This window comes from Falco peregrinus, chromosome 3, assembly GCF_023634155.1.
Source record: "Falco peregrinus isolate bFalPer1 chromosome 3, bFalPer1.pri, whole genome shotgun sequence".
In the NCBI taxonomy this organism is placed as follows: Eukaryota; Metazoa; Chordata; class Aves; order Falconiformes; family Falconidae; genus Falco; species Falco peregrinus.
In genome coordinates this window covers 21,253,621-21,279,459 of record NC_073723.1, presented here as the reverse complement: position 1 = coordinate 21,279,459, position 25,839 = coordinate 21,253,621, and the positions used below count along the sequence as shown (strand labels likewise).

Below are 25,839 nucleotides of genomic sequence, written 5' to 3'. Positions count from 1 at the left end.
CAATTTCAGACCCCGATCTTGCAAAGCACTTTCTTAGGTTTCAACCGTACACATGGTTCCCATATCCTTTGTGGCACTGGATCTTCAAAACTTAGGTTGCACTGTTTTACATTTTCTGATCAGGGTCCTCTACTGCTTATGCTAAAATTTGCTGACATTTAATAAGCTATAGGCATCTCCTCAAATCCATAATGCATTCACTCTCTTCCAGCACCAACTTACTGATCATTAATTTTCAGCTTTATTGCAGCGCCAGCATATCAGATGCTTTTTTTTTTTTCTCTGAGATTTATTATATTTAGCAAAGTGTACTTTGGTTTTTTATTTTGTTTGCTCGTTTTTAAACAGCCCTTAAGGGGGAAATGTTACTCTTCTTTATAAAGTAGTTCTGAAATCACAGTATTGAAAAATAAATCCTATAATTATGTTTCCCATTAGGATTAGATAAATTATATTTAATTGAAAGAAAAATCTGCTAGCACCCAGCACAATGGTTGGTGGCAAATCAAGGAGATGAAACATTTATGTGTTTATCTTCCTGAAGGCAGCTGATTGAGTCTATGAGCAGACACACCCAAACAAGCCTTCAGAGGTACAAATTCAGATATTATAAACAAAGATTTGTCCTTCCCTTCAGATAAAGGTTCTGATTTTTAAAAGCAGAGTGATTTTATTTTTTGCAGACTACAGCAACTACAGTTTTGATGGGCTTTCTGGCAGTTATACACTGAACTACCTGATTGCACCAGGAATCCCAGTATTGCGATAAAACGTCTGCAATTATTCACGGGGCAAGAAGCAGTATCAGAAGTCAAGATCTTCCGGGAGAATGAAGAAAATCAGGATTCCTAACCAAACCCTGCCACGCTCACCCCTCTCCCACACCACTGTTGGGCAGGTGATGTTCCCCATCAGCCTGACGGCTGTAGAGGTCATGACACATACTGCAGTTGCAGGAAACTATTTATATCATGTTCCTTTTTACAGCCCCGGAGAACTAATTATTAACAGGACTGGGTCCCCCACGTACACTTTGCAAACATTATAGTATGCATTTTCCATTTAGGAATCACTGCCAGTATTGCTACGCGCAGCCCGTCAGCATCGCGCTCTCAATTTTGTTTAGGAGCTAAAGAATGATTGATCTTATTGATTTGTGTCAACGGTCTGACATGGCCATATCGACTGGCGGTAATTTTGTGGGAGGAGCTGGGAGGAGAACGGGAGATAGCATTTTCTGTAACACACCAGCCTGCCTGAAGAGAAAATGTTGTTAGAGATGCTGGTACAGCCATCAACAGGACCGCACTGGGACTCGAACCTGACAAGACCAAGCAACGAAACATTTCCCATGACCGTGTTTACAGCAAATCCACTGCTGAACACCCGACTGTATAATTATAATCTATTACAATTATGCAAAGAAGTAACATTTCAGAAAGGCCTTCTCATTTCCCATTCTTAGCATTGAATACTTTTGTTTTGCAGCCAATCAACTAAATTAGCCCTAATTCTGTTTCATTCACAAACACAAAGAGTTTATTAGAGGGAAAAAAGTGAACGAAGGGGAAATTCACTTTGAAACCCAGGAATTATTTCATTTTCATGTATTCCCGGACTAGAAACCATCATGGGGAAAAAAGTCAACTTAAGGCAGAAATGCTTTACTAAATTTGCTAACTGTGTTGCGAGAGCCCGTGGAGGAACGATCAGAAACAGCAGTGCCTCCCTTAGCGCCTGGAACAGCAGTAGCCTCTGGTAGCATCTGAGTGAAGCAAGGAGGGTTAAAAGGCTCATATACCAAACCTGACCGCGTACCCTGACCTAGGACAAGTGTCAAACCCCAAAAAAACTTTTGTGGGGGCTTCTGCCACCATACACCCACAAGAAGAGCTGCTTTATGCTGCTTCTGATGGCCACCACCTTTTATCAGAAAGTCACAATTTAGACCTACACTCACTGATGCTTCCTGAGAAGAGGATACAGAAAATATCAGTGAATAATATTTCAGCTTTACATAGCACTTTCTCTAAAACATTATAAAGCACTAAAAAAAGTATCCCTATGCATTTTGGGGGGTAAGCAAAGCATTCCTCCCTATTTTAAAGGCATATGGAAACGTAACCATGGTGGTCAGCAGCAATCCCAGCCATCGGACTGCAGTCCTGAGACCACATGTGCTACAGGCAGGAGAAGGCAGGAGCTCCTGTGACAGCCCTGCCAGCACCACACTCCACCCAGGGACTGCAGGAGCACGGAGAAGTCTGCCTTACTGGAATATGAAATGGGAGCCTGATTGAGCCAACACAAACAAGGCAATTCTTACCACCTTTCAGGGAACACCCACTTAGATCCTATCTGCATCCTTGCTGGGGAGACAGCACTACACCACCTGAAACACTGAGGCAAAATCTCTGCAAGAGGCGGTGGGAGAGACAAGCAGGGAAAAAAGATATTTAAAGAAAATTACATCTTCCTCCTCTTGTTATTGAGGAGACCTAACCCTCCTGACTGGCTTAAAGTTGCATTTTCTTATTCTAAGAAACGGTAACATTTTAGGAAGTCAGATTGCATTTGGAAAGCCATCAGCCTGGCAACACTCACACCAGCTCTTTCCCAGCAAAGCAGTTAGGCACAACGTTTTGCTGAGATAGGGCCTTTATTTCTTAAAACATTACTTCCCTCTTCTCATGTGAAACAAATCTCTTCTCTTTTGTTCTCATTCGGAATTCATTCTTTAAACTAGTTTCTCCTGCACCACCACAGCATGCTGATCTCCCACCTCTCTGCTTCCAAACCACCTCCCCGGCCCACACTGCAACAATCAGGACAGGGGCTGCTCTAAGCACACTTTTCGGTTTCTCCCAGTGCATGGGCGTCAATTATAATTTGCTCCGTAAGTGGAAAAAACTGACTCCCACCATCCTCTGGCCTCGATCTTTAATCGCCCCTGTGCACAGCTGGTGCCACAGGCCCCTCCTGCCCAAGCTCCCTCCCTGCCTGCTCCAGGGATGCAGGGATGAGTTGTATCAGCATTACGTAGCATTGATGCTACCTCCAGTTGACTGAGGAGGCTCCTAAATTAAGAGCAAGACAGGGATGATAAATGTCCTGTTTCCTCCTGAAATTTGGATGAAAAAAAGAGCAACACAAAGCTTTATGCAAAAGCACGGCATAGCTGGATGAACAGAAGAGAAGGAACAAACCTTGCTGCTCAGTGTAAACCACGAGAAGGTTTTGAAACCTGTATGTCCCAAAATACTCTGCAATGTGGAAAGCCACAGAACCTTAAATATAACCTGAAGTTATACTCACACATTGTCACATGCTGAACTAATCTCCATACGACATAGGACAGGAGTATATATCTTCCATCATCATCTAGATATAGCCAAATCCTTGAGAACTTCAGTCACCTTGGCAGTACGGAACACAGCATTTAACTCCCTTCACAGGCCAGACAGTTATCTACGTACCTACCGATTATTTTTCTCTGGTTAGCAAAATGGTTTGTTTACTCAAGACCACAAAACTCTGTGGATTTTCTGAAAGAAACCCTGCAGAGAGAAAGGGAAAACAATCACAGATAATACTCCAGAAATCATCAGATTACAGCACATTCTCTTGACTCACATCTGTTGAGTAAATAAGTGCTTCATGCCGACCAGTTTCATTTACCTCCCTCTCCCACAAGCGGCTGTCGGTTTACTTTCCAATGGGCTGTTCCAGGCTGTATGTGGGGCAAAAGGATTATTTCCAGCAGAATGAAACCAGTAGCCTTTTTCACTCGGGTTTGTCTTCAGCTGAAACTCACTCTCATTCAATCTCATCCTCCTAGGGAGATGCACCGCTTCAGAGCTGCACAGATGCAAAGAGGTCCACAGCTGGGAACAGCCTGAATGCAGCAGGGGAGCAGCAGGCAGCAGCATGCAAGCCTCCAAGAGAACCCCAAATTTGGCCACCCCTCTCCCTTAGGAGCAGTTTCAGCGAAGCTCACCTTAGGCTGGTACAAAAAGTCCTGCACAAGTCAGGGTTTGCTCTGTGAAACACCCAGCCAGGGAGGGCGAGAAGGTAGGGGCACCATGGGATGCTCTGCAGCACCTTCTAGCTGAGGGCACCTCGCTGGGGACTTGGCAGGGCTTTGTCTTGCCCAAATAGGTAGCTGGAAACACTACTTTTAGCTCAATTCTGATCTGGGTTCAACAAACCTTTCAAACTACGAATTTCAGGATTCATTCTGCTCAATATTAATATTAAAATGATGACATATCATTTTTTGGTCTGAATTCTGTTCTATTGCCAAGTGTCTTTTCAGTGATAATTAGTTGCCAATAAATTATCCTCGATCAATTCTCCTAGGCAGGAAAAAAAAAATCTGAGCCCCTCCAGCCACGAAAGCAGTGTTTACCTACGTTTCTGCATACAGAAAAATGCCTGCTCCGGACCAGATCAGCCATCTACTGTAATGCTTTGTCACCACAGAGCCTCATATAAGATGCTTCACAAAAAGATGCAGAAAAGCCTGAGGCAAGCAATTATAATAATAACTTGCCCCACAAGAAAACTTAATTACTTGGGGTTAGGAGGGTGCCTGGTTTAAGGCCCACGGGCAGGGTGGGCTCCTCGGCTCTGCTAGTGCCTGACCCTACACACCCGGCCACACAAGCTGCAGTGCTCAGCACCGCTCACACAAGGAAACAGGCTCATGCACACCCATCCAGCCTCTTCCATCCATTTTCCGAGAGGGAGGAGCCTGGTGCAAACAATGAGGCTGAGGATTGCACCACCAGCCATGAGCTCAGGGATGCTCCTGTCACCCCTGCTTCCAGCTCCTGCCAGGGCATCAGCCCAGAGCCTCCCAGGTGGAAGTTCCAACATCCCCCTGAACACTAGTTGCATTAAATCTGCATCGACAGGCACATAAGGACACTCTGCAAAACATACAGAGAGCAGAGGAGGAACACGACAGAGAAAATCTCATATTTCTCAGACATACGTTAAAGCTTTGTTATTTACCTGCTTACTGCATTTTGGAATAAACACATTGTAAAACAGGCAGATCTCCAGTTTCTTGAAAATTGATATTAAAATAAAAAAAGCAGTCTGGTGGGGATAGGTCTCTGCAGGAGCCAAGATACTCTGGGAAAATGCCCAAGCTCTCTCAGTAGTTTTTGAGTTTCATCCAAGCTCCCGAAGAAGCCTGGTAATATACAAGATGCATGGGCTGGTTCCCATCTCGGTTCAGATGCCCCAGACAACAGCCACCCTGGACCTGGGTGATTTCTCAGCCCTGCCCTAAATAGCTGCAAGGGAGCTGACTTGTGAAGACCTTTAAGCAATTCCAAAAATAATCCAGTAAGTGATTAAGTATAGCATTTATATTTGTATTTTAATACAATACACTGAGGCTCAGTGCGTTGAAAATGCAAGAATTTCACCTTTGCTCGAAACGTGCACACACATGCGTATGCAGCATCTAGATTATCATCACATGTTGGACGGGCATGCCTAAGCCTTACTGCACATTTTCATGCGGTCTTGTGAGTGGCAAAGTCATTCCCGGTGTCTATTTTTTTTTTAATGTATATTTTATTCCTAGTGGGAAGGAAACTAAACTAAAAGTTGCTTTTCTTCCCATTCAGTGCTTATTGCATGACTGTAACCTTTGCTCAGGGCAGCATTTTTATGGGCAGGAGGTTCAGCCATGACTGACACACTTTCCACCAGCAGAGTGCACACCAGGTAAACCTACAGAGTACCAGGGATCAATGAATATGTTCAGCTGGCTATTTTCACCTGTAAAAGTACATACACAACCCTGCTCAGCGCCATCATGTGCCCTGCAGAGATGTCTCACAGGCACAAGCAGCTGGTGCGCTGTTGCTGTCTCCCTCTTCTGCCGGCACACAGCAGCCCCAGGTAGATCTCTGCACAGCTCATTCTGTAGGCTCCTCCTCAACCACATGCCTCCAACCTCCTCTTGCAGAACTAGTCCCACCTCGTGAGGTCCTGCGTGTTTTGTCTGCCTTTCTCAGTTCAGTCTTGATCACATTGGCTTTGTGAGCACTGGCTAGTCGAAAAACTAGCTAAGTCTATGAAGAACACCTCACCACACTAGTTGTCCTCGACCGTAAGTTTGCATTTCTCCAAAAATACATTTTTCGCTCATTTTCCCTTCTCCATCCTACTGTCATCAACCCTGCTTATTGTTCAGTTTCTCCCCTTTGTTTCATTACCACCACTAACTTCAGCTGACCTGCACAGATATGAGGAAAAATCCTCCTCAAACAAGCTTTTGATGAGACCTTACGGTTTTGGATACCATCACTGCTACTCTTCTCCATCTTCCAAGGGCAGAGTTGTTGCAGATCAGGGGATACACCACAGACATTATTTACTTTCCTAGAAAGATCCCCATTTTGGTGCAGATCTCCTCTGCATTTGGCTTTACTAGAATAGAACATCACATTCCTCCATTTCTTTTGGTACTCACAGTCATTTATATTACCTTCCAAAAAGTAATTATTTGGAACCAGTTAAGCCTGTACATGAATTCTGCCTTTGTTTAAAACACATTGTACATATGTATATATTTAGACTGTCATTAAATATTTAAGAGGCTGTCTTCAAACTTCAGCAGCAGCACTGTTTATTCGCTTAACCCTTTGTGAAACAGAAAGCTTTTGATGCCGAAGTCTTAACCATGGAGGAATTCAGAAAGCCCAGCTGCCCTAGCACTGGGTGACAAAGGCCAACTTTTAACAGGCAAGGACATTGTAAAGAAACCAGGAGTTTTCTTTGTTTTCCTTTATATCCTGTTTGATAGTAATCCAATCATAATAAGGCAATTCAGTTTAGCCCGCATCAGTTTTATCTGCTGAGATGCACAACTGGGATGCAAATTAATTAGCTGTAACATCAGACAGATCTTTCAATACAATTCAGGGTGACAGAGTCAAATACGCACATGCCTGTCTCTGCTTCCCCCAGATGAAATAAGACACTTTACGCATTCTTCCACAGGTCAAGAAGTCACCTTTGTTGGCTTTTTCAGTCCCCTAGAGAGGAAACAACGCATTGGGTTGACAGGTGGACCTCGATCAAACCCAACACAGAATGTTGCACCATAGATGAAACCTCATCGCAAGTAACTTGCAACACGCACCAAGCACCAAGTGCAACACAACATAACGCTTCCACCCTGCTGACATGAGATTACCATGTTTTAAAGTCTGGTCACCCAATTTACCCAGTTTGGCAAGGGCTCTACCTAGAGCCAACCATTCGTATTTCACCCTGGCAAGGACCGCTCTCTTGGGGCCAGCTCTCCATGGCCTGGGTAGCCACGCTCCCGTCCTTCACACAGAGTGACACAGCACAGGATGGGAAAACAGACACAGAAGAGCGCATTATGTGACTTTCTCAACTCTATATGGATACACAAGTATATGTATCCTGGAAAATATGTTTTTCTTCTTTTTGATTAAAACCCTGAGGAGGCATTGTTAAATCCAAGCCCTAAAAGCCCCACAAGAGCAGCTCTGCATGCAGTTTTCAAGGCCCAGCTGTATTTAGAGACGTTTTTACTGAGCTGTAAAGCTCAGCTTATGCCACAGCCCTGTTCGTGATCAGATGCTGCTTTAGGTGGGGTGAATAGCGGAGTCCCTCCTACACCGTTCACACCCAGGTTACACATCGGCACAGAAGCATCTCAACCACCTGACTGCTGTTACGCTACCCGGGGGACATGACCTTGTCAGATTTTATAAAGGGAGCAGAGCGCCAGGCGTGGTCCCTATTTGCATGGAGAGACAGAACGCAGGCCACCGCAGGACGCAGTGCTGGGAGATCAGCAGATGGCATACTTTGCTGTGAATCAGCACCGAAGCAGGAGTGTGAAGGGGCAGCAGCAGGCTCCGGCAGGTGCGTTCGCTCAGATAAGGTGCTGGGTTAAAGAGCTTCAGCATTTGCAGTTGTTCACCAGAGCGAGCCTGTCCATCTCAGTGGCCCAACCACAGATTCAGCCTGCCTCAGTTCTTGGGAGTAATCTTATTCTCTGGTAATCATCTTTTTTTACTTACTGTCTTTCCAACGGCAGCGTTGCTACAAACATTGACAGTCCCCATACGCCACGCCAGATATGGCCACCTTTCAGCAGCAAGCACAGGTTTCGTGTGAAAGCATGGTGTAACAGTTAGGTTCGTGCTTCCATATCCCCGAGCGTTGTTACGTACACCCCTTGCTATAAAAAGTAAGTGGCAAAGACACTTTAGAAGGGGCAGAACTTATGGAGGAAAGGTCTACCTTTTATTAGACTAAATGGCATAGCTGTAAAAAACCTGAGCATGGCCTTACTCACATCGAACCACAAGCGGGTGTGTTTGTGTTTATGACAAGTCAACAGCACACACGCTCTAGAACGCAGCAAATAACCAGGACTTCTCCTATCCGTAAATTAGCTCCAAATGCTGAGATCTATGCCAAAAATCAGCACAGCCCACAAGGCTACAGTTGTCAGGTATCCCTTTCCCCCACCCCCCAAAAAAATATTCCCTAAAGGAGGTCGCAAGCCAAAGGGACTCCCAGGTTACGAATAACACGAGCTTAGCTTAGTGTCTCTCCACTGCTCACTCGGTACTGCCGCTGCATCGCTTCCACGTGTGCACCATCTCACCACTCGCCCGCTGGTTTTCTGAAAGCGCACGGGATTAAAAGTCCACCAAGTATTTGCACTGCTGCTTCCACCCCCTCTGCGGCAGATTTACACTAACTGGAGGGTGAGCAGAGTTCACCCAGGCACACGTAGGCTTCCCGGCGCTGCGGTGGTGACCTTCCCAGTCTCTCCCAACCCCCTGCGGACAGTTTCGGTGGAGAAACGGGCAGCCAGCTGGAAATTTTGATCGGCATTAATGCCACCGTAGTTTCTTCCTGACTGCTCTCCAGGAGTATTTTTCCACCCACGTTCCTCTGTGCATCGCAAACCCCTCCAGCCGTTGGCAGCTCTCCGTGCTGCTCCGCTGCACGCTACTCAGCGCTATACGGCTGGTCTGTTTAAACTCTGTGTCTAACTCCTGCTACACGGGAACATTCTCATGCGAAAAACTTCACATACAGACACCTACTCTGCAGCAAATGTAGAGGTGATCGGCATTTAAATGAACTAATCAGTCGCAAATGCCTTAGTCAGCATCGCAGTCCTGGAGGTAGTTCCCAGGAACCGATTTTCCCGGCAGCTATATACACAAACCTGAAAAGCAGACTGGAAGGCAAGGGCAGCACCACAGCGACACAAAACCTGACTACACGGTGACATTCCCCAACGAATAAAAATAAAAACTAGGGAAAGCCAAAAAACCAAGCATTCACAGAACGCACAATGCTGTGCTTGCGCTGCCGGCCTGTCCTCTCACATAGAAAAATCAGAAACTCGGACAGGACGTGAACACAGCGTTCCTTTTTCCTCCTCCTTTCTTTACTGATGCTGTGCCGGTTTGAACCGAAAGGAGAAGGACGGCAAGGTAAGTTACTGCCTCGTCTGAGGCGATAGGCAGGCACCCGCCAGACACCAGGCAGTGCTTTTTGGAGAAAGCATCCCAGCAGTCACCCTCAGCGACCCAACCACCGCCGGAGCCAGGCTCACACACACACACACACACAGAAGAGGGCTGAGGACTTGCACAAACTTTGTCTCGGGGCGAGGAAGGCACGGGGCACCGGTCCTGGGAGGCGCTGGGGGGGCGCTGGGCAGCGCCAAACGCCAGAGCATCCTCCAGCAGCACCTTCGCCGCTGGCCGCGTTGGCAAAGGCGAAGGTCCCCGGGCAAGCGACGCTGCGGCTGCGGGACGCCGCGCCGCCCTCCAGTGCCTCCCTGCCGGCTCCCCCGGCCACGGCAGCGCCGAGGCAGCCCGGCGGGAGGCAGGAGCGCCCGACCCGCCCAGAGGAGAGACCGGGGCTTTCCTCAGCGCGCATCGGCACACATCTGCTCACATCTGGCCGGCGGCCGGGGCCGCCTGCGGTGGGGCATGCCCCTGGCGACGCGCGCAGGGGAAGGGGACGGGGAAGACGGGGCACCGCTCACTTACTTTTCGTATTCGGCGTTGTCTCGATCGCAGCGCGAATCCTTGTGCTTTTGCCAGTCTTTGCCATGCTTGCAGGTGGTCAGGAGGACAACATCCTCTCCGTTATGGACGTGATATAAGGCATTCCTGGTGTCTGACCCTATCCCCGTCAGGTACCTTTTCCCCTTGAATACCAACATGTACTTCCTGAGAGGAGGGATGGTGTTAAACCTCAAAAATCCCTTCTCCCCTCCTGTCCTAGGATGATCCTTAGAAAAGAGCGGGATAGAAACGTCAAAGTTGGGTCTGAAGTTTTCAGTACTGATGCTGGCTTTGGCCAGCATGGCCTGGCCGATGTCGAACCCCACATCCTCGGTGTAGTCGGGCCAGGTGCCGGAGTATAAATTAAAAATCAGGTGGTTTCTGCCGTTGTTCCACAGGTGGAGGCTCTGCACCTTGGAGCGGAGGTTGTGCACGTACTGGGGGGACAGCTGGTCCCGGTCCAGCGTGTCCAAGCTGAGGACGAAGAGGCAGGCCTGCCCGGGGTCGGAGGTGTAGAAGCGGGAGCCCTCGATGGCGGCCAGGACGTTCTGGTAGCTCTCGGCGATCTTCTCCCCCTTCTGCTGCGGGTAGACGTAGACCTTGAAGCCGTTTTTCCGGCACTGGGCGAAGTCGAAGCAGGACTCCATGCGGCAGCGGCGCCCGCGGTAGAGGCCGGCGCTGGCGTCCCGCCGCTGCCGGGGGGAGACGCGCCCGCCGCCGCCCTCGGGGCCCGGCCGCTCGGCAGGCGCGAAGGGCCGCAGGGCGTCGGGGAAGCGGGGCCAGGGCCGCTCGGCGCCGGGGCGCGGGGGCGGGCCATGCCGGCTACCGGGCGGCGAGTGCCGGGCCGCCCGCAGCCGCACGCCTCCCAGGTAGAGCAGCAGGGCGAGACAGGTGCCGGCGGAGAGCAGCGTCAGGTAGCGTTTTTTGGCCTGCATGTGTCCGGCGGGGGTCCGGGGGGCTGCGGAGGAAGGCGGGGGCGGCCCGAGCTCGCCGGGCGCCGCTCTCAGCTCCGCTCCGCCATCTTCCCGCCGGCGAGCGCTTCAAACTCTCTTCGCCCACCTCCGCTCGGCGCCGTTCCCCAAGCCGCCGGCCGGGGCCGCGCATGTGGGCGACCGCCGCAACTTTCTCCCCGCCGGTCTCTCAGGGGCGGCGGGTGGCGGCGGGCCGGCGGCGGCCCGGCGGGGCGCCCCGCATGCACTCAGGGGCCGGCCCCCCGCGCGGGGCGGGCACCGGGGCAGCCCCGCTCCCGCCTTCCCGCCGCTGCCTGCCCTCTCCGCCACGCTCCCGCCCGCCCCTCCCCGCCCCGCGCCGCCAGCCCAGCCCAGCCCGGCCCGGCCCGGCCCAGCCCAGCCCAGCCCGGCCCGGCCCCGCCGGCTCACAGCCCGCGGCCGCCGCGCCGCAGCCTGACGAAGCCCTGCATCGCCCGGCGCCCCCCGCTCGGCCCCGGCGCCGCTCGCTCCTCGCCGCGCTCCCACTGAATGGCCCCCGGGACGGAGCGGCGGCGGCGGCGGCGAGGACCCTCCTCCCTCTCCTTCTCCTCCTCCCCCTTCTCCTCCTCCTCCTCGCCCCTCCCCCCTTCCCCGCCTCCCCCGGGCCGGCGGCGGCAGCGGCCGGCGAGCCGCAGAGCCCCGCGCGCTGCCCTGCCCTGCCCTGCCCTGCCCTGCCCTGCCCGCCCGCGGGCTGCGACCCCCGCCTCACCCGGCCCCCCGCGCGCCGCCCCCGCCCCGGCACCGCCGCGCTGACCTCATCCAGCCACGCAGCCCCGCGCCCCCATTGGCAGGGCGTCACGTCCGGGGGGCGGGGCTTCCGCTGCACCCATTCATAACCCGGCGGGCGGAGGACGGCGCCGCTGCCGCACGGCGGGGAGGGGGTGGGTGGTCGGTCGGTGGCGGCACGGCCGCCGCTACCCAAGGGCTCTGTGAGGCGGCACCATTACTCCACCCCGTACCCCTCCGGCCCGAGAGCTAGTGGTGCCCGGTCCGGCGCCTGGGATACACCTCCGCCCCAGGTTCGCCCCTCCTCCTGCCGCCGGTGCAGCCCCCGGCCGCGGGCAGCCCGGTTCGGCCTGGCCCAGCTTTCTGTCGCCGCCGCTGCTGCCCCCTGTCGAGCGCGCTGGAGCCGGCCCGGTGCACTGCGGGGCTGGGAGCGTGGCGGTGGAGCGGAGCCGGGCACCCCAGAATGGGGGTGAGACCCCAAAAAGCGCTGTTCCGGGAGGCGTGGGGGTGCGCGCAGGCCCGGGGGCTGGGGCCGTCCTGCCGCCCCGCCGACGGGGAGGGACAGTCCTGTTCCGGGGCGCCCGGCGCTCCGGCCGGCGCGGTAGGGCTGGCAGCCCTGGGGAGCAGGCCCTGCGTGGCGCAGGGGTGGGCGCTGGCGGCTGGCACACACCAAAATAAAAAGAAAATAATGCTGCTCCATGGAGTAGCCTGCAGGGAGTTGCCGGAGCACCTCGCTGTCCCTGCGGCTACGCGTTTGTGCAGCAGCCCGGCTTACCGGGGAGAGCCCAGCCCTCCCCTCCCGGGAGGCGCCGGACCGGGTGGTGGGAGCCCCGGCTTGCTCCGGCACGTGTGGCACTGGAAAGGGTAATGGCACTGGGAATGGGTGTACGTGGTTCCGTCCTGCCAGGTCAGCAGATAATAGCGGGGAAATTGAATGGGACAGGCTTCCAGCTGGTTGCACAAGACTCTGGATGGCGAGAAGTTATCCCGTGCGAAAGCCTGTGCCAACATGCTTTCCCTGCCACTTGTATCCAGCGTGAAAGCTGTAACGGATTTCCCTTCCCTTCCCTGGGCTGCGATCCCACCTCCCACCCTCCTGCTGCCTGATCCAGAGGTGTCTCATACCAGCTGAGGGACAGAAACTGTGTCTTAGCCAAAAGCTTGCCCATCCAGCAAATGAGGTAGGGCTCCTGTCGTGCCTTTCCTCTTCTCCCTCCGCTCCTGCAGGCTTGAGGAGGAGAATGTGGGTCCCTTCCAACTCGAGATGTTCTGTGATAACGTGTGAAGATGGTGTGCCTCCTCAGGAAGAGGTGAGAGCCTACCATGGAAGGGTGCATTACTGAGAGCAAATGAGGTTCGACCTCCCAGCTGGAGCCAAGAGATGGCAATTCCTTTCCAAAATAATTTAATTGTAGGGAGGGCTGTTGAAGGAAGGCCAGGGCTTGAGGCAGAATGAAGGAGCTGAGAATGATAATAAGAAAAGGTCAGATTCTGAGAAGAAAGTCATATTTATGGCTGGTGTAGATTTGGGTCCAGGGGGCAGAAATTTTGGCCAATGACCCGATGGGGGGTGAGGTGGGGAAGTGGAATGAAATATTAATGTGTTAATTAACCCTGTAATCCTTTCCTGAAACTTTTGTCGCAGCCCACATACCAAAACTGGGATGCTGTTCAAGAAAAAAATGGGTCAGCTTCTTGAAAGGTGAACCAAGGCTGCTCGCAGAGGCACCTTCTGTCAGGTGCAGGAAGGTTGAATCCCATTACTGTCTGCAAATTAAGCCTCTGGGGACCGGTTTCAAACAGAAAACGAAGCCTGTGCTGCCTGTGCCAGGGATGGTAGCTGTTGCATGTACGTTTTTGAGGATGGGGTGCTGGTGAGCCCATGGCACAAAAGTGCTGCTCACCACAACAGAGAAGTGTGGGAGGGAAGTGAAAGCTGTTGGGTTTCCAGCTGAACTGCCCCTGTGCCTGAGGTACCCACACTGTTGCCCATTTCTCTGCAGCAGTGAATACTTAAACTTTAAAATATTTGGATCTGTACAAAGGTAGTCAGGGAAGTAATTCTGGAGCACAGAGAATTAGATAAACCTCTGCAGATCACTGCCAGAAGGCTTTATCCATAGGATTCCTGAGTTGCGTTACAACTGCTCCGGGCAGACCTGGATCCCTTTGTGCCAGGAAAGACTGACTTAGGGAGATGTGTGTGTGCCCCTAACTGGGGTAGATAGGTTCTGTTTTTGAAGACCACCTTTCTAAACCAGCTGTCGCCCACTGTTTGTAATTTTCTGATGTGGCAGAATGAAATCAGCCTGCCTGCAGCCCGTTCATTGCAGCTGCTTGGGCCCTGTGGGCAACGTGGTAGCTGACAGGAATCGTGCAGCCTGCCTTTGGCTCCTCGGCCAGAAAGTTATCTGCAGCCCCGGCAGGCACTGGAGGCAGAGCACTCCAGAAATGGAAGCCTACCTTTCTCTGCGGTAATAAATCTGCCTACATTTGCTACCCCGCAGGTGGATGGTGGCGTACAAACCAGTGTGTAACAGAAATCCTGCCTGGAGAAAAGGAAGAATCTGTGGTGAAATGGTATTTCAATGTATCCCTGTGGCAAATGCACAAGTCACAAGCCCCAGGTTTGCTCTGGCCACCCATGCCTGCTAAGGGTCTGCAAGCTTGCAGGTGCCTTTTGACCCTGGTCCGTTACCCTTTGCACTCTTCCAAATAATTTATATCTTCGTATGGCTGGCAGTTGTCTGGGAATCTGTCCAAGCCCTCAAATGAAAGGCCAGGAGAGGGAATCGGTTTTCTATTTCTGGCTTTGCAACTTAACACCTGCCCAATCTATGGTGAGTCACTCGGGGCCAGATTCTTAAATGTGGTTTAGTGTGCATCCTTGTTTTGGGTATTTCTGTTGGTGCCCAGCTGTAGCTTTAGATGCCTCCAATATTTAATTCCTCAGAGTTCCTGCTCAGCTGCTGCCTAACTTTGGAGGAACATGAAGTTCATGGTAGCTTCCACTTTTTATATGCGAGAAATTTCCTACTGCTTTGCACACTTGGATGCACCTTAGTTTTGATGCTGTTGAGTAGGGTTCTTGACTGATCAACCCTCTGGGTGTCAGATGTTCTTCTAACTACTTTTCCTGCTGCGTTCAAGCCTGAACCTCAAAATGTGTTTCTCAAATTGAAATCCACACAAAACATAAGAAAAAATGCTGTCACGTGTTCACCTGTCCCTAAACTACCCAACTTTGCACACGCACCCTTTTTTTTTTTCAATCCAGTAACTCTGCTTTATGTGTTTGCCCAGGTAGGAGATGTGGAATCACCCTCATGACTTCAGGAGAGCATCTTCCCAGAGTGGGTGGAGTGGGACTCTCCTCCTGAGATTGATTTGTTACAGGTAACTGCCTGGGGTAATCACTCTATTAGTTTACCTGTGGGCCTCAGATTTCCAGCTAAATAGGGTTGACGATGCTTTCCTGGCTAATAGGACAGCACTAGAGCTGATTTATCACCATTGTCAAGTGTGTCATGATCCTAGGGAGAAAACCAGCATCAAAGCGCAGTGCAGCTAAGATGTTTGGAAGGGCTTGGTGACAGGCACATGTGCAGTTAAAAAATATTACCCTGTTGCTTCATTAGCTCAAACTGCCATTCTTTGTGCTGCGGACATGTTTTTCCATGGCTAAGTGGAGCAAGGGTTTCCAAAGAATTAAGCAAAACCTTGCAGAGCCAGCAGCCTGGATCTCCAGGCTTGGCTCTATATTTACAAGCCTAAGTGAATGCAGTCCGGTTTCCACAGATGCCACTTTGATTTGAGTGATTATACACAGGTCGAACAGCAAAGCTTTTAGCAAAAGTCCTCACCTGAAGGCTGCAGGAGAGGAACCAACACCTGTGTGATGTTTGCCTACCTTCTGGTGGGAGCCAAGAAGGTCACTGGGAGGCAAAGTCAATGCTCTCCTTTTATTCAGTAGTCAAAAGCACAGAGTTAAACTTTGGAAAGCATTTTTTGAAGTCCACTCCCCAGTCTAGAAAGACTGATAGCTGGCTCACAAACAATCTCAGCCTTCAACTAGCCATTGCCCAGGGCTGTGTTGCTTTATGAAAAACAAAAGGAAGAGGGAAAACAGAGGGAAAGATAGAACAGACTTTCAAATAGTTGTTTGTGGGATGGTAATACTCTGTTAAAATTATTCATCAGCTTGGAGCAAATCAGTGATCTTTGCTCCACAAATTAATACTAACACTATGTTTTTTTATGATGTCTTGGTAATATCCCATGGGAATAAAAATATCAACTCCTATCCGTGCAAATAGCAGAGTTGTAACTGCTTGAGCTTCGGCATTGCAACAGCTGTTTCTCATGTCCTCGGAAATAATTGGTTGTTACAGAGGCTGTTTAAATGTGAGAAAATCACTGTGGTTTTATAATTAGTTTATTTTTAAAGAAAAAACATAACTGTCCTTTGCTAAGAAGGTGAAGGCTTCAGGTGGGAAGGAGGGATAGCAGTGTAGGCACCTGATTTACCGTGACATTAAACAGATAGTAAAACCAGGAACTTGTAAATATTAAGATCTTAATCTTACAGCAGAGCTTGGCTGGGGGAAAACCAGAAATGAATGAGGCTTTGCCTGAAGCTCACTGTAGGGTCGGGGCCCCGGTGTGCTGTGTTACAGAGCCTGATGACTGTGCTGAGGGGGTATAAATACGGGCAGCTGGCTCTGACAGTAGAATTGTATGAGATTCATTAGAGGACTTAGGCACTCTGTGGCTATTTTTAGTGCATAAATTCATAAAAGTCTCTCTTTGGGTGCAGCCTAATTCGGAAACACCTTAAATCCACAAACACGTAAAGTGGTGGGATTGGGAAAGCTCCCTGGCTGCCTGAATGTCTGCTCTCAGGCGTGACCGGTGTTGCAGAAGGCTTGGGCAGGACCAGCTGCAAGCTCCCTAGCTCACACCTGGCTCCCCATGCCCAAACCTGGTGGCCCACTTTTTCACCTGAATTTAACTTTTCCCTCAATACCCCCCAGGAAGAGGCTTGGCCAGCAGCTGCTCTGGGGAAGGGCCTCCACTAGTTTGCATGGGCCAGCTGGGCAGGAGGGTTAATTAGCAAAGAGGGATTGTGATGTGGGCAGCTGAGAGTGTGGCCAGGTGGAGGGCAGCATCCTGCCAGAAGCCCTGCAGAGGTGCTGTGCCGTGGGGTAAAATCTCCACTGCCAGCATTGGGAAAGAGCTGGCAAATGCTGCTCACTTTACAAGTGAGCCAGGAATCCCCAAGGAGGGGAAAGGGAGGCATTTAGTGACTGCACACAGCACAACTCTGTCCCCAGTACTCTGTAAGGGCTTTTTTCATTAGAGCTCTGCCTATTGCTTTGCCTTGCATGTCCTTGGGTTTTGCTGGCCATTCCACCCCGTCCTGTGCTGGATGGGGAGCGCGTGGTGGCCTCTGCAGCCTGTGAGCCATCTGCATGTAGCCAGCTGGGCTTTGGCCCGTAGTTTCACTGGGACAAAGAGTCAGCTCAAAGGGCTCCTCAGACACAAGCCACCGGGCTCTTTCCTGCGGCATGTGCTTTCTCTGCAGGCTGCCTAATAAAAACTGTTTCATGGCAAAGGCGGGCTGGTGGACGGAGCCGTAGCTCTTAGGTGGGTGCTATCCCCAAGAGCACCAGCAGTCTTAGCAGAGCCTGTTTATTGGTGCTTCTTCCTTCGAGGAGTAATAACTTCCAGATTTACTCCCTTTATAACTGAGCATCTTTCAAAGTGGGTGTAGAACTATTTAAATAGCTTCTGTGGAGGTGGGATGAGAAATTGCTCTTATTCCGTAGTCTGCAATCAGCACCAAACAAGCACTTTTCTCCACTGCACACACAAACAGGCAAGCATCTGCCAGCAGCCTCAGCACTTTAGATCTGATTTTCTGCTTGCTGGTGTAAGACACGAGGAATTCCACTAACATCAACAGAATTTCAGCAGTGTAGTTTTTATTTTATTTTATTTTTAATCCGGTTAAATCTCCGTATTTTTTCTTACCCTGGGGACTCCCCAGTGACTGTGCTTCAGGAGGCGAACCCCTGCTGCGGTGCACGGGCAGTGTGGGCCCCCTGCAGCCCTTGCTGGCCACCATTGCTGAGCCATGGCGTGGCTCTGCACAGCCCTTTGCCTGGGCTTTGGAAGGGTCAAGGAACAGTTCTGACCCACTTCTTCCCAGACAGCCAAACACATCTTTCTGTACCAGAGAGAGGAGGCTGCAGCATCCCTGGAGGAGGTAGAGGCTGTGGGTGTCCTGGGGTGCTTTTGTGGGACATCCAAAGTTGGGATCTTTGTTTACCAGGTCACCTGTGGGGAGAGCCTCAAATCCAAGCACTGATCATTGTGGCAGAACGGACCCAGTGAAGGGTATATGTAAAGAATGCAAGGCCTCAAACTCATCCCTGCTTGGATGGAGCAGAAATGTTGTGGGGAGCAAAGAGTATGAAGAAGCCCCAGGCCTTCAGAGGTGGTGGAGTCAGAAGAGAGAGCACATCTCTGGTGGCTTCCTGAGGGAGCCCCTGTCTGTACCAAATGGAGGTGTAGCCACTCACCCTGGCAAACCCCAACAAAAGTTTGGGTCCTTGCTGAGTCAGTTCTGTAGCTGGCAGTGTGGTATTTTCATGCACTGATATTTTTTTTTTTCTTTTGGTGCAAACATGGGTGGCAATCTGATTAGCTTATGATTCACGAATTGGCTAATGTCCCTACTTCCCCCAGTCCCCACCTGTTCAAATAACTACTACTGTAATGTAGGCTGTTAACTTGAAATAACTTTTCCAACCCCTTTTGTAAATGAGTTCTGGAAGCTGCTTTTAAGTCTCGTCCATAGGCAGAAGTTGTAATAATTTAACTTAAATGCTTTTAAAACCAACTCAACATGGTGCAAAAATCTACATGGGCATTTAGGAAGAAACAAATCCACTTTGAGCTGTTCCTAATTAACTAACACTGTGACCAGACATGCTGTTCTGGGAGAGCCTGGTTTCCAGCCCCTGCTGCTCAGTGCTACTTGCCAAAGGCCATCTATCCCTCCCAGCTCTGCTGCGCAGTGATACTGCTACTCACCCAGTTCTGACAGCAGGAGCCAGGTGAGGGAACCCTCCTGTTCAAGGAGTTGCAGCTGATCTGGAATATTGTGCTGGAGCAGGGTGAGGAGAGGCTGCTCCATGCCGTTCGACTGCCAGACCTGAGCAGAGCAGAGGGAAAGCCTGCACAAGCAGCTGTGGTGGGTTGCAGCTGGTGACTTGAGCCAGCTCAGCTACTGTCACATCAGCGAGCCTGCAACTGCACCTTTGGTCACGCATTCTGTGCCCACTGCTCACTATTGCAGTTAAACCAACCTGAGTGAGTAACATCAGTGGCTCCATATACCATTTGCACCAATGTAAACAAGTCAATCAAGCGCAGGGCAAGTTCCCAAAACACCTAAATTATGTAAGCAATACAGTGCAATAAAAAAAAGGAAATACTGGTACTGAACTCACCAGAGGACTTATTTATTTTATTCCCCAAGAATCTGTAATATTTGCAAGATATTGCAACAGAAAGGTTAGATAATTTTGATGCACACATGCGTTGCAGCCTCTGTGCTTGCACCCTTGTGAAGACCATTAGACAACTCCTGACCTCTGACCATGCATTCCTCTGCATTCACCTGCCTCATTCCCTGCACAACCCCCAGCTGCTGGTTTGGTGCTTTGTAGTTGTAGTGTGTTTAGCTCTTGCTTCCTCCATTGCAACAGATGTTTGATCCTTCACCCTTCAGCAGTGCCAAGTTGGGGTTTGCATACAGTGCCCCACACCATGGGCAGGATGCAGAGCCCCTGGACCTCCAAAAAACAGCACAAAGGCAGTGAGGAGAGGAGCAGTTGCATGACCATGCTGCTGCAGTTAGGATCCAGGTTTTGCACCAGGGGAGGTAGATGCATTGCCTATGGGTAAAAGCAGTACGTTCACCAAGAAAGTGCCTCTCCATAGGTGGTGTACTAATTTCACCCCTGGCAAACAGCATTAATATAATACATCAAAGCTGGCTGCATTAATAGCAAACCAAGGGAAAGAATTTGCTATACATGCTAGCTACTTTTCAAATGCAAATGTCTGTTTTAAATCAGATTAAGACAGAAGGAAGCCTAGAGAATGACAATAATTAATACATGATAAAGGAATAAACATCCAGGGCATCAAAAGGTAAAATACAATCACAAAGATGAAAGTAATCCATCTTCTCCACGCAGCCTGCTCTGCTGCGTGGAGTAGGTAGGTGTGAGTCCCCATTCCTATTTCCATAGGTAGGTGGTGAGTGTAAACCCAAAGCAGCTGCTGAGGAAATAAGAAGAATCCTTAGGTTCAGCTGGGGAATGGAGAATCCCTTGGCTGGGCTGTGCTCGGCTCTCAAGACTCCCCAGATTTCATGAGCCAAGCTACTGTGGAGAGGGAGCCTTTAGTCGTCACTTCTGTTCATTGGCGTGACCTCAGTGCCTTCAGGGTGTACACATCCAGCTTCTGTGGCTTTAAACCAGTGAGAAAGGTGGTGTTTGGGATCTCCACTGAGCCACGAGTGGACCTTAGCAATATTTTTCCCTGTCTTCTCTGCATCCTTTTCCACATGTGAAAAGCAGACCAGCCTCTCCCCTCACTCCCCCAGATCTTTGTGTTGAGTTACAGCTGAGGCTATATCAACCTTGAATATTAAAAAGAGAGAAATAGGAAACCTGAGGGAAAATGTTAACAGACTCTATGCCCCTTACATATTTCTTACCATTCACACAGTGCTGGCATCGGACCCCCAGCAGAGCCCTGTGGTTTTACTTCCTTCTTCAGCTGATACTGAATCCAGCTTTACTAAGCTTGCATAAGGCACCAAACTGTAGCAGGCCTTGCATATCAATTGTATCAAGTGATAAGCAGGCCTGACTCACACACCGTCCATGCATGTGGGAAGCAAGCTTCTCTGAAGGCAGATAAACATCGCTGTTTATGTTTGAAAGCTGCTGCTCAGCTGTGAGCTCCCTCAGAGAAGCCCTGTGGGCTGCTGGTTTCCCTGACTGGTCTACATCCTGGTCCCTGGATTTGGAGGGTACGTATCTCACCAAGTGGTTCTTTATTTTCAGCCCCAGATACCAGAAAAGAAGCATAAGTTTCTTCCCAGACTTCTTAGGAGTTGTTGTTGCTGACTTAAAGGTTCATGAGGTGCCCCCAAATTAGAACATAGGGCTTAAAAGTCAAATCATACAACCACAGAAATGTTAGGGTTGGAAGGGACCTTCAAAGATCATCTAGTCCAACCCTCTGTCATAGGCAAGGATATCTTGCACTAGATCAGGTTGCTTAGAAGGTCAAAGCCCCATCCAAACTGACCTTGAACATTTCCAGGGATGGGGCATCTGTAACTTCTCTGGGCAACCTGTTCCAGTGCCTCACCACTCTCACGGTGAAGAATTTCTTCCTTATACCTAATCTACATCTACCCTCATTTAGTTTAAAACCATTGCCCCTTGTCCTGTCACTATACACCCTGGTAAAAAGTCTGTCCCCATCCTTCTTATAAGCCCCCTTTAAATATTGAAAGGCTGCTATACGTTCTCCCCGGAGCTTCTCTTCTCCAGGGTGAGCAACCCCAGCTCTCTCAGCCTGTCTTCATAGGAGAGGTGCTCCAGCCGCCTGGCCATTCTCATGGCCGTCCTCTGGACCCACTCCAACAGGTCCTTGTCTTTCCTGTACTGGGGGCTCCAGAGCTGGATGCAGTACTCCAGGTGGGGTCTGATGGGAGCAGAGTAGGAGAGCATCACCTCCTGGCCACACTTCTTATGCAGCCCAGGATACAACTGGCTTTGGTGCACTTTGCCAGCTCATCGTTATTGCAAATTATTACAAACTGAACAGTAAGGATCCTCTGGGATTCTCTCTCCTGATTTATTGTTGTCTTCATACAGACAAAACCTTCTTGCTGGCCCTTGGAAGCCTAGGAATACATTCTTTTAAAAATAAACTGGAAAAAACCCCATATGGTTTGCACAAGCCTCTTTTACATTTATCTTTCTTTCTGATCTTCATTCCAACCCCAAATTGGGCTGAAGGGAGCCCCAGGCTCAGCCACGGTGTGGACAGATGGACAGTGTGGGCAGCCAGCCCTTCCCACCTGACACAGCAGGGATGGAGGTTACTACTGCCGTCACCTGCTGATAAATCTGTGCTTGCTGCTGGCAGAAGCAAAGGCAGTTCCAGTCATTCTGGGAGAAAAGCCCACTGCAGCCCAGAGTGGCCAGCTATCTAGAATCATAGGATCTTTTAGGTTGGAAGAGACCTTTAAGATTACCAAGTCACGGTTAGCCCAGTACTGCCAAGTCCACCGCTAATCCACGTCCCTAAGTGCCACACCTACACACCTTTTAAACACCTCCAGGGACAATGACTCAACCAGTTCCCTGGGCAGCCTGTTCTGATGCTCGACCACCCTTTTAGTGAAGAAAGTTTTCCTGATATCCAATCCAAACCTTCTGTGGTGCAATTTGAGGCCATTTCCTTTTGTTCTGTCACTTGTTCCCTGGGAGAAGAGACCGACCCCCACCTGCCTACAGCCCCCTGCCAGGGAGCTGCAGAGAGCGACAAGGTCCCCCCTCAGCCTCCTTTTCTCCAGGCTAAATGCTGCAGCACACAAACTAGTAGACTGCAACAAGGCTTTACCATTGGTCAGGTTCTACTGTCTGTGCTGTATCTCCTTCCTCCAGAGGCCAGACCACACTGCTCCTCTCTACCCAACCCCCTCTCCCACCATCCTCAGGGCTATTTAACCACTTAGCAGAACGAGCTACACCTGCACATTGTCCATGTCAATCAACCCACTGCCTCTGAGGCCAGGCTACAGCTGCATGTTATCAATGCTAATCAACCCGCTGCCTTCATTCCTCTACAGCTGAACACCCCCAGCTCCCTCAGCCGCTCCCCATCAGACTTGTGCCCCAGCCCCTTCCCCAGCCCCGTTGCCCGTCTCTGGACACGCTCCAGCCCCTCCGTGTCCCCCCTGCAGTGAGGGGCCCAACACTGAACACAGGGTTCCAGGTGCCACCTCACGAGTGCCCAGTGCAGGGGGACAGTCACTGCCCTTGTCCTGCTGGCCACACGACTGCTGATACAGGCCAGGATGCTGTCGGCCTTCTGGGCCACCTGGGCACACTGCTGGCTCATGCCCAGCCGGCTGTCAACCAGCACCCCCAGGTTCTTTTCCGCCAGGCAGCTTTCCAGCCCTTCTTGCCCCAGCCTGTAGCCCTGCATGGGTTTGTTGTGACTCAAGTGCATCACCACACTGCTGAAAGCCCGTGTTCTCCTGCACCAGGTGTATGTCACCATTATCCTTCCTCAGAGCATTTGTACCATTGCATCATGCTGCAACTGGAAAGCCTGACAGCATAGGCTGGGCCTCTCACAGGGGTGGAAGGGGCAGGCTGCTGAAGATGAGGTCTCTTACTGACTGGACTTTACATTCAACTCCCTAAGTACAGGTATCATTGCTGGCATAAAGATCACAGAACAGTTGAGGTGGGAAGGGAACTCTGGAGGGCATCTGGTCTAACCCTCCTGCTCAAGCAGTGTCACCTAGAGATGATAAAATAAGAGAGATGCAGTCTGTGGCTGTGCTGGTTGGGATCTTAATGACACATAATGACAAAAATTCAGCAAAGCCTCCCTGGCTGATACTCTTCCACCCAGCCAAGTGGGATCAATCAGAGGGATCAAACAACAACCAGCCAGTCCTTGTCCAGCCCTTCTTCACTGCGGAGGACACTGACAAGTGTGCAGATCCAGATGTAATGGTTCCATCTGTGCTGTCCAGATTACATGAAGAGGAGATACCAGTGACACCAGCAGCATTAACATATTCCTTCCTTCCCAGCACCTATGGGTCTGCAGAGGTCATTGCAGCAGCCAGCAATGCCTGCAATCAGCAGTTATCCTTCAGAAAACAAGCTGGACCAGCAGAAAGGACAGTCCTCTCGATCTTCTGAGCGAGGAGTATGTATCCCCTCCACCAGTGGTTATTTAGGCTTGACCATACCCCTGTGGACAATATCAAAGACTTCCAGCAGATTGTAGGAGCATGGACTCTGATCTTTGGTTGCTGCTCAGAGAAAATTATTAATCAGTTCAAAAAGCACTGTCCTAAACAAGTCTAAACAATTTGTACTCCAGCATTCAGGATTTCATGAAATATCAAAGTTATGAAAGTTCTGAATTTCTGTCTTGTCCTTGGGACCCATATGGTTTGGTCCTACTAATTAATGTAATCACCTCGGTCAGGGGGATGCCTGAGATGGGAATTATCCAGGGGCAATGTTGAAGCAAACACTGCTTCGCACCAGTTACTTTATGTATGAACCGGAGGAGTGTCGCATCCTCAAAAGATGCAGGTTATTGCCATGTGCTGGACTAGATTACATGCAAAGCTTTACATATGTATGTGTTGGAGAAAATGTCTTTTTGAGGTACATTGCAATTCTGCTTTTGCTGTCACCAGGACTAAAATTCCACTTGGGCAAATCCCATCAAGGTGGGCTGCTATAAGGAACAGCCAAGCCCACTCCCTACTAGCCTTGCTGTTGAAGCCTGTTTGGTTTCACAAGATAGTCTAGTCTTTAAAAAAACAGCACTAATTAGTTGTAATTCTATTAAGAAAGTAGGGCTTTCACTGGGGAAAGAAACCAGCAGATTCTGGTGGATTTGGGATTCGACTTCACAAGGAGTTCACTTTTGCTGTATTTTTCTGTAATTTTCACAACCAGAGGGAGCAAGCTGAGCTTCACAACAGTTCAGATTCTGGCTGGGCTTCCATCAACAGACAAGGGTGACTTTGGCAGGTTGTCTCTTGTGTATCTTAGTGGCACATCTTGGCAGGTTGTCTCTTGTGTATCTTAGTGGCACATCTCCCAGCAGCTTCAACTAGGAAAGAGTTTTGTCTGCGATGTCTTTCACTGGCAGGGGTTTTGTTGCCATGATCAAGTCAATAACCTTCCTGTTCACCTCCGTCCCTGCAGTGTGATGTGGGACAGCATCCTTGCTCCTCTGTGGCCACAGCTTTGCTCCCTCTCATAAACAAACCCTTGCTTTTGGTTGATTTCTGCCCTAAACAATATTTCTTCTTATAACTTCATTTTTATTTATTGTCTAAAATGCTAGATTAAATGCCATCTCCTAGCAACTGGTATATTTTTGTCCCTAGTCTGCTAACTTTCAGTGCTTGGATATTGCTCTTCATTCATTTTGCTGTCTCAGACACAAAAGAAAACACTAGTTTCCAGATACCTAGTAGTATTTACATTTGTTTGTTTAATTTCTAAACAGCAGAGTCAAACAGCTAACTTTGTATCCACCTGTTTGTTGCCTCTATATATATGCTCCAGAGGCAAAAAAAAAAAATACACAGTGTAGTCCTCCTGTTTGTGGCCTCTTCAGGAGAGCGAGACCTGGGACAGGAGCTGCCTCAGCAGGGGCACTGCACCTGAGGTGTTTTGGGATGGGGCTCTTCTTCCCACTGTGCACTCTTGACATTTCTTGACATGTCAAAGAAATATCAAGAAACATGGTTACTACCTCTGGCAGACTAAACCATGTGTGTCCTCCCAGCAAGCCATGGCAAAAGCACATTATGTATCATGGCTGAGTTATGCCCACCGTGAACCTTTTACGGCAGCAGATGCCTGTCCTGTGAAATGGGTGCAGGAAAGACCTCATATTAAAAAAAAGCCATTTCTTTTTGGCTGTTCAGCTCAGATTCTGCAACATGACTTTCAAACATATATGTAGAGAGGTATTTGCAGCTTTTATCTTCACAGGTAGCACTGCAGGAGCTCAGCATACTGCGAAGAAGAGCTCATGCGTCGAACTAGGCATCTCATCTGAAATTCTCAAAATTATTAGGGACTTGTCTTTGGATTTGGCTTCAAGGAGCATTAGCAAGCAGAGTTCATCTCACCTAACTTTAGTAAACCACAGTC

General features: G+C 50.0%; 1 protein-coding gene across 1 annotated transcript in view; it reads right to left on the bottom strand.

Annotated features, from left to right (window-relative positions):
- Window positions 1-11,384, bottom strand: part of EXT1 (exostosin glycosyltransferase 1) — a 187,293-nt gene extending 175,909 nt beyond the window's left edge. The window contains exon 1 of the mRNA XM_055800825.1: window positions 10,083-11,384. Within this exon, the coding sequence (XP_055656800.1) occupies window positions 10,083-11,035 (953 nt within the window). The 5' untranslated portion in view covers window positions 11,036-11,384. The remainder of the gene's footprint in view (window positions 1-10,082) is intronic.
- Between the last annotated feature and the right edge of the window lie 14,455 nt (window positions 11,385-25,839).